The sequence below is a fragment of the Lycorma delicatula genome, chromosome 2 (assembly GCF_047948215.1).
Source record: "Lycorma delicatula isolate Av1 chromosome 2, ASM4794821v1, whole genome shotgun sequence".
NCBI classification, from domain to species: Eukaryota; Metazoa; Arthropoda; class Insecta; order Hemiptera; family Fulgoridae; genus Lycorma; species Lycorma delicatula.
In genome coordinates this window covers 193,158,160-193,171,658 of record NC_134456.1, presented here as the reverse complement: position 1 = coordinate 193,171,658, position 13,499 = coordinate 193,158,160, and the positions used below count along the sequence as shown (strand labels likewise).

General features: G+C 29.6%; 1 protein-coding gene across 1 annotated transcript; it reads right to left on the bottom strand.

The window, feature by feature from the left end:
• Positions 1-3,260: 3,260 nt before the first annotated feature.
• On the bottom strand, positions 3,261-12,592 carry LOC142319546 (zinc finger HIT domain-containing protein 3). Its single transcript, XM_075356936.1, has 3 exons — positions 12,281-12,592; positions 7,448-7,599; positions 3,261-3,549 (listed from the first exon to the last, which is right to left on the bottom strand). The coding sequence occupies exons 1-3, from the start codon at positions 12,343-12,345 to the stop codon at positions 3,374-3,376; spliced, it is 393 nt and encodes a 130-aa protein (XP_075213051.1). The 5' UTR covers positions 12,346-12,592; the 3' UTR covers positions 3,261-3,373.
• Positions 12,593-13,499: the final 907 nt, after the last annotated feature.

Here is a 13,499-nt window from a genome sequence, read left to right as displayed (position 1 = left end):
GACTCTCAGATTTACAAAAAAAAGTGTTAAGATATGATATATTTTTTAGGTAGATTTCATAAGAAAGCTACCAAATTGTACGGGTACCATCATTCAACTTCTGAAAAATTTCAACATATCTTCACGTTTCACATCCCCCCAGACCCCAAAACCACATTAACTTCAGAGATTTATACATATATATTTCACTTTCTTGTGGACACAATAACTGCTGTAATTTTTTGCCAACCACATTCAAATTGATATATAAATATAACAACAAAAAATCTCGGTCGATTTTGTTAATTGCCAAAATTGGATCATTGGGGTGGAAATGTGGGTCTTCTTCAAAAAATCAAAATATCACTATAACTTTCTTATTAAGTAAAATAACAAATTTGTTTAAAGTTCCAAATATTTTTTGGATAAGGGCCTAAAACTTTTTATTTGGTGTAGATTTTTCATGGAAATTTTGTCCATTTGACATAGTAAACCTATATAAATAAAAAAAAAAATTGGGAGGTGATTTTGTGGGCAGAGGAGCAGTCAAAAGCAAAAAATATTGATCCATTAGTTTTTAATTTTTTCATGTATTATTATTTTCCTCTGTGTAAGAATAAATAACCAATGCCAGGAAAATAATATAGCAACTTTGTTGTGAGCTTTTTTTTGAATAACTTTTACAGATTATTTTAAAATGAAATTTTCTTCTGCTACTACTTACACCAGGCAAATTTCTAACTGAAAAATTAAATTGTATTTTGAATTAGGATTATTTTTTTTTACTCCAGTAAAAAAAAATGTGGCATTTTTAATCACGTCAGTACATGATAATCAGTGTGCAATCAAAATATGTGGCGTTAAATAAAACAAACTCTGATGTGGATATGATGACTCAAACTGTAAGCCATATCATTTGCTCCATCTTCCATAAATAAGGAACAAGAAATATAACCTGTTTGATTGCAGTGAAATGTATTTTTATAACAGATATAAAGATTAAAGACAAAAAAATCAGTTTCACTAACATGATTTATTGTTGATTGTTAGATATCTCATGTCTGTGATATTTTACGAAGAAATCTTACTTCATAGGACTGGAGACTATGACTGTTAATTGATTATTGTTTTCTGTTGAGAGGTTCTACTGTATAAAACTTGATCTTAAATTAAAATTTAAGATGTCTAGAAAATGACTCTTAAGTTTCCTGTTGAAAAGTGCATATATATATATATATCAAAATTATTTAAAAAAATAAATTAATATAGAAACAAAAATAGATTAAATCCAATCACAGTAATTCTCATAAGTATATACAAGGGTGGCCTGAAAAGTTCTTGGCCTTGTCCACAGATCAAAGCAATAGTAACATGATTTTTTCCTGCATGTTAGTAAACTGTTAAAAGGCGTCATGCGAAATTCAAGTCATCCCATCCAGCAGTTGGCTGTAGGCAGCCGTCTGAATCAATTACAGCTATGTTATTGGAAATGGAGAAAATTGAGTACCACGGAGTAATAAAATTCTTTGTAAAAGGTTTGACACTAACTGAAATTCATTCGAGGATTGTAAGTACGTAAGGTGACTCTTCTCCTTCAATTTCCACTGTGAAAAAATGGGTGGCCAAGTTTAAACATGGCCTTGAAAGCATCCAAGATGATCCATGTGGTACAACCACACTGGAAATCATCGAAAAAATGCACAATATGATTTTGGAAGATTGGTGTACAAAGAAATGCTTGAAATTGCTAAGATGGTAGACTGTTCTTTTGAAATCTCTGTCTGTTATATTTTCCAAAAAGAATTGCACATGAAAAAGCTTTGTGCAAGATCGGTGCTTATGGCGGATCTGCAAATGTGTTTAATTTGCACAAACAATACTTACCAAAATTCTTTGTAAAAGGTTTGACACTAACTGAAATTCATTCGAGGATTGTAAGTACGTAAGGTGACTCTTCTCCTTCAATTTCCACTGTGAAAAAATGGGTGGCCAAGTTTAAACATGGCCTTGAAAGCATCCAAGATGATCCATGTGGTACAACCACACTGGAAATCATCGAAAAAATGCACAATATGATTTTGGAAGATTGGTGTACAAAGAAATGCTTGAAATTGCTAAGATGGTAGACTGTTCTTTTGAAATCTCTGTCTGTTATATTTTCCAAAAAGAATTGCACATGAAAAAGCTTTGTGCAAGATCGGTGCTTATGGCGTGTTTAATGTGTTTAATTTGCACAAACAATACTTACCAAACAGGCACATTTTACAGTGATTTTCTGCATTGATATGTGAAAATGGATGAAGCATTACACACCAGAATCAAAACAATCCATGCAGTGGATAGAAGCCAAGTTCTTCAGTTCCGAAGAAGGCAAAGACTGTGCCCCATCGGCAGGAAATTTTTTGGGATAAAGGAATTCTATTAATCAACTATCTTGAAAGAGTAAAACAAACAACTGGGGAATACTAATCTAACCTTCTAATGAAATTGGATGCAAAAATTCATGAAAACAGACCAGGCTTGCAGAAGAAAAAATCATCTTCCATCGGGACAATGCACCTGTCCACAAAGTATCTTTGTGATAGGAAAACTGAGAGAGATTTGCACTACAAAGTACTAGAACATCGACCTTATTCTCCAGATTTGGCTCCCTTGAACATTAATCTCTTCCCAAAACTCAAAGTATTCCTCGCTGGTTGGAGTTTTTCATCCTATCCAGAAGCGATTGTAGCTGTAGGTGGGTACTTTACTCCTATTAAAGCCCATCAGGACTATGAGAACCAAGGGGGCCTGTGGCGACTTACAAAGGTAAATGTCACAAGGTGAGTGTCTTCCTCCTATGGGGTTGGAATAATGGTGCTGGAGCACTGGATGAAATGTATTAATATTAAAAGATTATGTTGAAAAATAACAGTTTTTTGAAAACATAAATTCTCATTTCACTATCAGGCCGAGAACTTTCAGATCACTTGTATAAAATCATACTCTTTAAAAAAGGGTCATTCCTTTTTTTAACCATTAAAAAGTTGAGGGATTTGCACTGTGAAGTGCTAGAACAGCCACCTTATTCCCAAGATTTGTGACCCTTGGCCTTTTATATCTCTTCCCAAAATTTAAAGTCATCCTCGCTGGTCTGCATTATATTATTCAAATATGCTCAAATGATTGTGGCAACATCAAAACCACTAAGGAGTATGATAAATCAGGGTAAATATTAATTTCAGAAATGATAAATCTGGGTAAAATTAATTTCCTATCTGTTTAATTATGCAGAAGAAGTATTAAAAGTAAATTATTTATTTATAATATCAGCTGATTTATTAACAAAGGTAAATTATATGGTTACTTGATAAAAATGAAAAAAAAAATTTCACTCTTTAAGGAGCATTCAGTATCATGGTTCATTTGGTGGTTGAACAATTTTAAGACACTCATCAGCAAATTCCACAAATATTGGTTCCAGCATAGCATCTTCCATTGCTTTTGCAGGATTCTCTGATCTGTCGATGGCAAGTATCATATTTCTGACATGGGGATTTTTCAAAACTTCACTCAGTCCTTCACTATTACCTAAAATAAAAAAATAATAAAAACACAAACTACTTAATCACAGTAATATACAGGTGATTCAAAGAAACGAAAAATTAAATAACGTTAATGAAATTTTTTTTTAGAAAATGAATATTATTTCATGTAATTGTACAAATGCCATTTTAGGATACATATATTTTAGTTTATCTTTTAAAGATGACATCTTGTAGGTGACTTCCTCTTCTACGTAAACACTCACGAAGTCTCTTCCTTAAATTGTTACACTCACGAAGTCTCTTCCTTAAATTGTTACACTCACGAAGTCTCTTCCTTAAATTGTTCATGGTTTGACGTAACATCTCAACCGGAATTTACGCAATTGCTTCTCGGATCTTTGCCTTCAGTTCTTCTGCTGTAGCAGGTCTACTGTGGAACACTTTGCTTTTAAGGTGACCCCACAAAAAGTAATCGCAAGCTGAGAGGTGAGGCGATCTGGGAGGCCATCTAATGTCACCATTTCGTGAAATGACACGTTGTCCAAACAATCGGTGTACAGCTGGCATCGATAGTCGTGCAGTATGTGACGTTGCTCCGTCTCCTTGAAACCAGGCTGTGTTAAGAATTGGTGGAAATCTCTTTTGTTGTTCCAAAACAAAGGTTTCAAGCATGGCTACGTAATGAGCCGATGTGACTGTTGCAAGACCGTTGTCGTCCTCAAAAAAATAAGGGCCTATAACACCGTAAGATGACATAGCACACCACACGGTCACTTTCTGGCTGTGCAACGGATGCTGGTGTAGCTGCGCAGGATTTTCTTGTGCCCAGTATCTGAAATTTTGCTTTTTAACAAATCCACTGAGGTGGAAATGCGCTTCGTCTGACATCCACCGTTTGTGAACAAACACTTCGTTATGCTTCTGAACACACTTAACACTTCGTTTTAATGCTTCTGAAGCATTACATTACAGAATTGTGCTTGCACAACTGCATCGTTCGGTTTCAGTTCCTGGACGATCTGCAACTTGTATGGATGGAATTGCAAATTCTTCGAACACTTGAACTATGCAATTGTAAAGATGCTGAGAGACGATGGATTGACCGATGTGGACTTCGTGTGACAGCATCTTGTAAAGCTTGAACATTCTGTGGTGTATGGACGGTTCGCTCACGGCCTGGAGGTTTCTTTTTCATTGCCGAACCAGTTTCCTCAAAATTAGATATCCATCTTTTAATTGCATGTGCTGATGGAACACAGTTGTGCCGTCCCAGATTAAAATGACGGCGAAATTCTCTACGCGCTCCCTCCACATTGTCATTGTTTTTGTAAAACGCTTTGATAGCAAATGCACGTTGCGCACCACTCCAAGGATCCATGACAACTAAATGGCAGATTAGGTTAGAGAGGCTGGCGTCACTTATCAAGTGGTACCAATCGCCCACGGCTACCAACACAACTTTCAAAATTTCCGTTTCTTTGAATCACTCTGTATATGAAGTTTTACAAAAAGAAATTTTGAATAATCTCAAACCTGCTAAATAGATTCAACAATTTTTATAAAGATCGTAATTTAAATCTCTTTGGGAATTCTACTTCTGTTTGATAATGTATATTTTGTTCACCTTCAACCTTCATATCATCAGATATAGAATATCCAGTCATGTATTAGTTGGAATCAGGTGTTGTAAGACAAGTAAACACTAAGCTACTTCATTTATTTTGCCTTAATTAAGAATGTTTAGTATTTGTTTGCATAAATATTAAGAAGGGCTATTTTTAAGTGTTGATTATTAATTATTATTTTTATTAACATCAGTATACCAAAAAGGAAACCTAGACACTAAATTCTAAGACTAAGACAAGGGAAAATGCCTACAAGCCCTGAAAAGATCTGTAACTGTCAGAAAGACCTCCATTTAAAAAAAATGAATGAAGTATTTTTACATTCTGTACCAACTAATCAAATAGCTGGAAGATTGAAACAAATAATTGACTACATATGTACATTTTAAGTTACATGATCTTTGGTAAAACTAGTTTAAAAAATATAAACTGGGTGTAACTTGGTTTATTCATGTGAAACATAGGTTTAAATTTGAGTCAACTGAAACCCTCAACCATAGTAGAAATCAAAAATATGCCTAACAGTATTTTCAATTTTATTAATTCAAACTCTAAAAAACTCTTGCTTTAATAACTAATTCTTACTAGAAATAAAAAATAGTACATCATAAGACAAGAGCTTAATTTTGAATTTAAATAACGTACTTCAATTTGGCATCTGTCGGAAGGATAAGACTTTAAAATTTTAACATTGAACTATGGTATCAGAAAACCTAAATTTATTTTAAACGTAATCATATCAATATAGTCGAATTAATCAGATCAATTTATATCTTAGTCAGATCAATGAATATATCGATAGACCTTTAACTTTTTAAACAATATTAATAAAAGTGATAGCCAACACAATGGAAATGAAATTCATGAAGATGAATTTAATCGAGTAAAATGTATTATCACTTGAAGTGCAATCTAAACATTAAATAACAGTATTTACAAAATGGACATAAATTATTAAATTTTCTCTAGACAGACTTCTTCTAAAAAGGGGAAATAGTTTTTGTAATTCTGAAACGGTGGAAGAAAAATACCACTTACAAGAGCAAGTACAAAAATCTATTACTTTTTTATTATAAGTCATTTATAATTTACGGAAAAACAACTAACTAAATCAGCAAATGTAATAATAATACACACACACGCACATATATATATATATATATATATATATATATATATATATATATATATATATGATGACCAAAAAATAATCCTAAATTAATTTTTACACAAGCTGTAAAATTTTTAATAAGGCTGTAAAACCACCTCTCAACTAAATTGAACCTGTCTTCTGCACCCCATGTAAAAAACAATTCATTAGCAATCTTAAACCACTCTTTGCAGTAGGAAACTCTGTATGGGTAAGATTTCTATGTCCAGTTTCACAATATTACAATTTTTTTTCTCTTACTGGTATATGACTAATTAAAGTAGATGCATCATTTCTCATTTTTTATTAAATACATGTCATAACATCTTTACTAACCATAGTTAGTAAAGATAATTTTTTTACCATTATGTTTATCACTACTTCATTTATCAATAATAATACCATACTATAACCAAGAACTCAATCCATAGTATGCATAGTTTGCATTAATTTATATCTTCAAGAAAAGCCTTTTTTTAAAGCTGTTAATGATTGTGTTTTCTTTAATGTAAGTATATCATATTTGCTGTGTAGGTCTAACTTAATAGCTCACACTTTTTTTTACTGATTCGCTTTTAAACAGGGTGCACCACAAGTTGTGGCAATTTAAAAAGAATTTATAAATTTAAAAACTTTTTTTAATTCTCATAAAAAATGGGATAAAAAAACTTGTTTATATATATTGACTTTGGGCACTCATCCTGAATTTTCAGCTCGAACAAAAATGATTCTTATGAATATTTCAAAGTCTCCAAATATCCCATGTTGCTTCTGAATTCAGGGTATGAAGGCAGCTTCATCAGGTCAACCATATCTGAAACGTATGGTTAACTGAAACCAACCACAAAAGAACACCAACATTGATGATCTAGTATTCAAATCTGAATAAAAAAGTGTTTCAAAAAACACTTAGCAATTCTGATTAAACTTAAGCAAATTTTTTGATTAAATAGTGGTCTAAGAAATTCTCACCACATTTTGACTCACATGTAATTTTCATTTTTCCATTATTTATTTGGGCCAAAAATGTAATAAATTATAAAATGGATTTAACATCTTTAAAAAAGCAACATTTTTTTAAAAAAGTTTTTCTAGTACATAAGTATAAAATATCCAACTACATAATATTACTTTAATCTGTAATTAACAAAATTCAGTTTTCTTACCAAGAAGTTTAAGTTTTTCCATAGGTACAGTACTATCAGTCAAATATTGGTAGCCATTCTCCTTTTTTACATTTTCTTCATCAAATTTATTTTTATGTACTACAGGTTTACATTTCACCCTTTTGTGTGTTTTCCAGCAATCAAGTGAACAGCTGATAAAAATGAAAACAATTTACTATACACTGTTTTTGATAATATATTAAAATTTATTAAATTAGCTGCTATTTAAAACTCAGCCTTTGTAAAAAAATGCAAATCACTGCTTTCTTTTTTAATCATAAACATTCTACCAATGCAAAATAAAGCAGTTATTACTTAATAAAATGTGCAGTGCCATATCTGTGACTAACTTAGCTGTTAAACACTTTGACAACTAGTGAGTGATAGAAATTCCTAATTGATTGTAATTCATAATTAAAGTCCAGAAGTAAGTTTTCATTTCAGAAGCATCTAAATTATCTATGAATAATTTTATTTCTCACATAAATATGAGAAATGGGAGAGCTGGAGTTCATATCCTTTTGAATTCATTTATATAAATAATATGTACAAAATTCCACTGATTTTTTTCAGAAGATAAAAATCTAGATTTGTAATCCATTCTCAAAAGTCATTAAAATATATCTTCTAAATGTCAGAGTACGATTATCATAAAACAAATATAATTACAAACAATAAAGGTGGGAATATCACCAGAAAGTGTATTAAACAAAGCAAATATTAAAAATAAGAAAAGAATATATAATAATTTTTTTTATATGACAATATGAATGCAATGATTAACACATATAAGAACAGATTCCTTTTTATTAATCATAAACTGTATTTAAGGGATAAATGATTCAGTTACTCACAACACAGGATACAAATCCTGTCTTTCAAAAAATCTGGTATTAGATTTCTGAGGCTTTTATCTAAAATACAGTACATAGAATATACAGGGGCTTTTAAAAAAGTATGATTGGCAAAGTGGCAGCTGCATGACATGAAGTCAAAAATTTGCATCTAACAACTAAAGAGAACAGCATTAATTTATATAACTTTAAATCATTCATACATATCTGCTGATATGAATGCTTTTCATATTTTATGTGGAAAATCATTAACTAAGTAAAGATAAAGATATATATATATATATATATATATATATATATATATATATATCATTTAGTCAACAAATATGATTATTTCTTTCTCATAGAATCACTACCTCGGTTAAGAAAAGATACCATGTTTCAGGTTTTCATAAATCTAAGATCTGTATCTTAATCATGTATGTGACTGAATCATAATTTTTAAGAATGTTATTTTGGTCCAAAAATGACTAAATGCAGAAAAAACTTATTTTGGTTTAAGCCAACTTCTATTTAATGTAACTCTCATGAATATTACCTGTCAAAGTGGGAAAGGTAACAGATAAAAAAAAAGAAAAAAAGAGAGTGACGGGCGATATGTACATAATTAAGAGCAAAATTCAAAAAATTTATTAAAAAAAATTACTATTAAATCCAAATTCAGATTTAATCAAATTAAAAAATCAAAAAACAAAAATTAATGTAACCCATAATAACCTTCTTATAACTGCATCTTGACCTAACATAAATCTTAAAAAAGAAAAAGAAAATAAACTTTCGTTACACTCAACGACAGAGATATACAAGAAAAAAAAGGTACAAAAAATCGTGGAATATCATTTAAATTACAGGTTCCTCTAAAAAGATTTAAAAACCGCCAGATCTATTAAATTTCAATTATAAAAAATATACTACCTTAGAAAAAAATTACTAATTAAGAATAACAGGGTATCTAATCCTGGTTTAAATTCAAATTTACATAGAAAAAAAAAAATTTATTATATAAATTTCACCTAAATACAAAATATTAAAACTAAATAAGACTAAATTCTAAAAAAAATTAACTTGAACCTGAGGAATAACCGCAAATGCTGGCACAACATTTTTTGGTTCTAAAAAATATAACTTAAATTAAAAAACCTTAACACTGAAAATAAAAATCTACCATTAAGGATATTTAACCTAACAAAAATTTACATGCGTTATAAATTTAAAGCCAAATTTTAAAACAAAAATCAAATTTTTTTTAAAACCATATTTTAAAGGTGTACAAACAACAAACCAAATTTACAAACAACAAACCAAATAAATTACATTTAAAAAAGGATCTCCTCCCTTGTGCAAATATAACTTCAAGCTACCCCTAACTGAAGTTAAATTAATTATAGCTTAAAACAGTAGATAAAATCATAAGCTAATAATTTAAAAGGAAATATTAGATAAAGCTACCCCTAACATTATTATTATTTTTTTTTTTTTTTATTACATAAAGTTCATCTTTGAGACTTACTATTATACATTTTAGGTAATGGGTAACTTTATTCTAATCACATGTAATAATAAATTCTCAAAGGATTTGCATGCAAGGTTTTTATTACACAATAAAATCTTAAATAATTTTTTTATAAAGCCTTAAAATAATTGAAAACTTTTAATATTGTGGCAATATCTAGTTGATGTGCTCAGCATTAATACCCGTATAACACACTAAAAATTTGTTTTTTATAATCTAAATATTAAATAGCACTTATTATATGGATGTTTATGAGAAATGATTATCTTTGTGGCTCAGTTGGTAAGATACAGTTGTTACATTATTAGCCTTCAAACAGTGCAATTAGTGCATCTCAGCCCTCTTGTATTAATATAAACTAAGCTGTGCTAAGAAATATAACAATTTTTATTAAAAAATTTGAATCTGTTTTTTTATTTTTTGTACATTTTTAAACAATACAAAAGTAAAAGCCATCTTATTTGTTATACAAACATAACATCAGCCAGAGCTTAAATTTTACTTCTTGAAACTGTACATCATGAATATTCAGGATTTACACGATATATATTTAAAAATGAAACGAGTATTACTTATAAATTTATAAGAAAATTAAGAAAATGAATAAAAGTTTTAATTTAATAACAGTACTATAAACACTCTGAATGTATCAAAAGAAACTTAAATAAAAATACCTCAAATGACAATATTATAGTGAATTTAAGCAAAGAATAAATTTACTTTCTACTTTTGTAACAAACATCAAATTATGTGGACTGATATGTAAAAGGTTATCAAAATTTATAAACTTTCTATTACTTTTTGAGATGGGATTTGAAAATTGTTCTCACCTTCTTATACAATTAAAAAAGAAAAAAAAACAACTACATTCAAATGAAAAAAAAAACAAACAATTTACTTACAAAAGAAAATCAAATTTTTGAAGGTAGGAGCAATGGTTTAAATTCTTTTTTACAGACTTTTTGGAGAAAAGTATTTAAATAAAAAAATACTTATACTTATAAATAAAATACTTATAAATAAATAAATGTCTTGTACATTTCTTGTGAAAAAAAATTATACAAAATTAAATAACGAAAAGTCGATCCCACTGTCCAAGAATTTTTTCTATCTCAAGTTATATTCTGTTAATACTCATTTTTCATACAATATGAAATACCCACACAATTTTAAAAAAATTCTCTATTCCCATCACCACAAAAACTCCGCATTACTAATTTTTTTTTTGTAATTCCCTGCTACTAAAGCTACTGTACCAAATATCAAGATTATTTCTGGGTACATATCTGTAACCCAGATTTTAGTATTTTTAAATGTATTTTAGTCTAATGTATACTTTTCTACTGTTGTATACTAAAACGCCAGGAAAATAATAAAAAGATATTATTAACAAAAGACTGAGGAAAAACTCTAACTTTATACTGCAATCAATATTTACTAAATTATATTATTACATCAAATAAGTAAAGAAATTATTTTCATTATGAAAGTAAATGAAGAAAGAGTATGATTTCTAATGCAGGGTTCTTTGTATTGAGAATGCAAATGAATATTTTCAAAGTGACATACAACTAATAATCATCCATAGAATGTAATCAAAGTGATTGTTAATCATGAAATTAAATTAATTTTAATACTGCTTAATCAATATTAAAACTGTACTCATAAATTTAATTTACATATTCAGTATCACTTGTGCAATTGTAACTTGATTCCTGTTTCATGAAATACAGTTCAAGAAACTGTGGAGGAATTACTGTGGCATAAAGCAATAAATGTATCACTCAAACTAGTGATATGCTGGAAAATATCAAACAGTCGTTATATATCACAAAGTCGTGAACATTAACAAATTAATAATTCAACCTGTTTCTCCCAACAGTTTGTTTTCATTTGATAGAAAATAAAAACGCCCACCTCTAAACCCAAACACCTCTTGCAACATTAAAAAAAACTTTTTAATGACAAAAATAGATAAGATCAACCAAATGCATAGTTGGATTAACAACTAAAACATACATATAGTATCAGAGAAAAACAATTTGAGAGGTTATAAACTTTTGTTCAAATGTATTTATTTGTAAGATAAAACTAATTTTAATTTGCACTTCATAAAAAACTGTTTTTTTTTCTTTTGGTCTTTTAGTGCCAGTATTGAACTGATATACAAACACATATCTGATTAAAAATGTTGTTTTTACGGATTTATGCATATTCAATTTGTAAATAAAAAGTTGCCCATGCGTCATTTATGATTTGTTTCTAATTTACTTAACTGCAAGCCAGTACATTTTTTATATAAAAAAAAATAATAAAATGTTATTTACCTACCATGCACTACGGTCATTGCAAAATAACAAGTAGACTTTCACTAAATCACATCGAAATTAAATTTTCTATTACGCAAAAACAGTACTAAACTATACACTAACACGAATTATTACAATCTAAACAAATAAAACTTACTATGGTATAAGACACGTAGGACATTTGTACAGTGTTTTCTTACCATTACACACTTTACAAGACATTATTTAAACTCAAGAACTTTGAACAATAATATTAGAGATTAAATCATTCATAACAGACAATGCAACGCTAACAAACCACCAACACCGTTCAGCGAAAGAATTACGGTCACTGCTAGTAATGGGAAGAATCGTGAACGAGTCGTTGCTGCGATTCGATTCTTCATACTGAACGAAAAAATCGAGAATCGGTGAGCAGGAGAAACCGATTCTTAACAATGAATAAGATAGACGACAGGAAACCAAATCTCTCTCAATTACGATTCGATTCATAGCAGTCTTTCGTATGCATAGCTTGTAGTGGGAGATCCTCCCACCATACCAAATTCTAGCTTGCGTTTATTTTATTTATTTATTGTTTTTCACACGTTACGCATAACCTATTACATCACTATCACTAATGCTTATTGAACAGTCGGCAAATTTATTACTTCTGATTATCAAATATTTTCATTAACTGTGCTATTTATCTGAGTTATCTTAAACAATTAAATTTTATCTGTAAGCCCCATAAAACATTTTTTGTTTATTACCAACTACTACAGCGAAATGAGAGCCAAATATTTTTTTTCCAGCTCATTGAAAGTATTTATATCTTTTTTTCTTGTTAACTTTCGTAAGCACCGTCAGGAATTACTTGAGAAGGTGAATAAGGGTGATATGTACAACTGTAAATGAAGTGTAGTCATGTACAGTCTCAGGTCGACCAGTTCTGAAATGTGTGGCTAATTGAAACCCAACCACCAAAGATCACCGGTATCCACGATCTAGTATTCAAATCCGTATAAAAGTATCTGCCTTTACTAGCACTTGAACCTTAGAATTCTCGACTTCGAAATCAGCTGATTTGCGTAAACGCGTTCACCACTAAATCAACCCGGTGGTGGGGGGGGGGTAAAAGTATTTATAACTAGAATATTTATCTTAAACTAATTTCCCTAAAGCTATAAATGACAAAATGAATAATTTAAAATAATATTACTTGTACCGTACCTTATTTTTGAGCGAGCCATTTATTTAGTCTTTGGTTTTCTTTATCACATCGATGTTATTTTATATTTACTTTGATATTTTTACTAATATGCGCACAGTTACTTACACAGACACACACAAACATTTTGTTTTTAAAAATTGTTGGTTCAATTATCACAAAAATA

Coding starts and splice junctions, on each gene's coding strand:
- LOC142319546 (XM_075356936.1), bottom strand. CDS start 12,345: ATGTCTTGTAAAGTGTGTAATGGTAAGAAAACACTGTACAAATGTCCT. Junction 7,600..12,280: donor CCTACGTGTCTTATACCATA/GTAAGTTTTATT, acceptor CATTTTTATCAG/CTGTTCACTTGATTGCTGGA. Junction 3,550..7,447: donor GGAAAAACTTAAACTTCTTG/GTAAGAAAACTG, acceptor TTTTTATTTTAG/GTAATAGTGAAGGACTGAGT.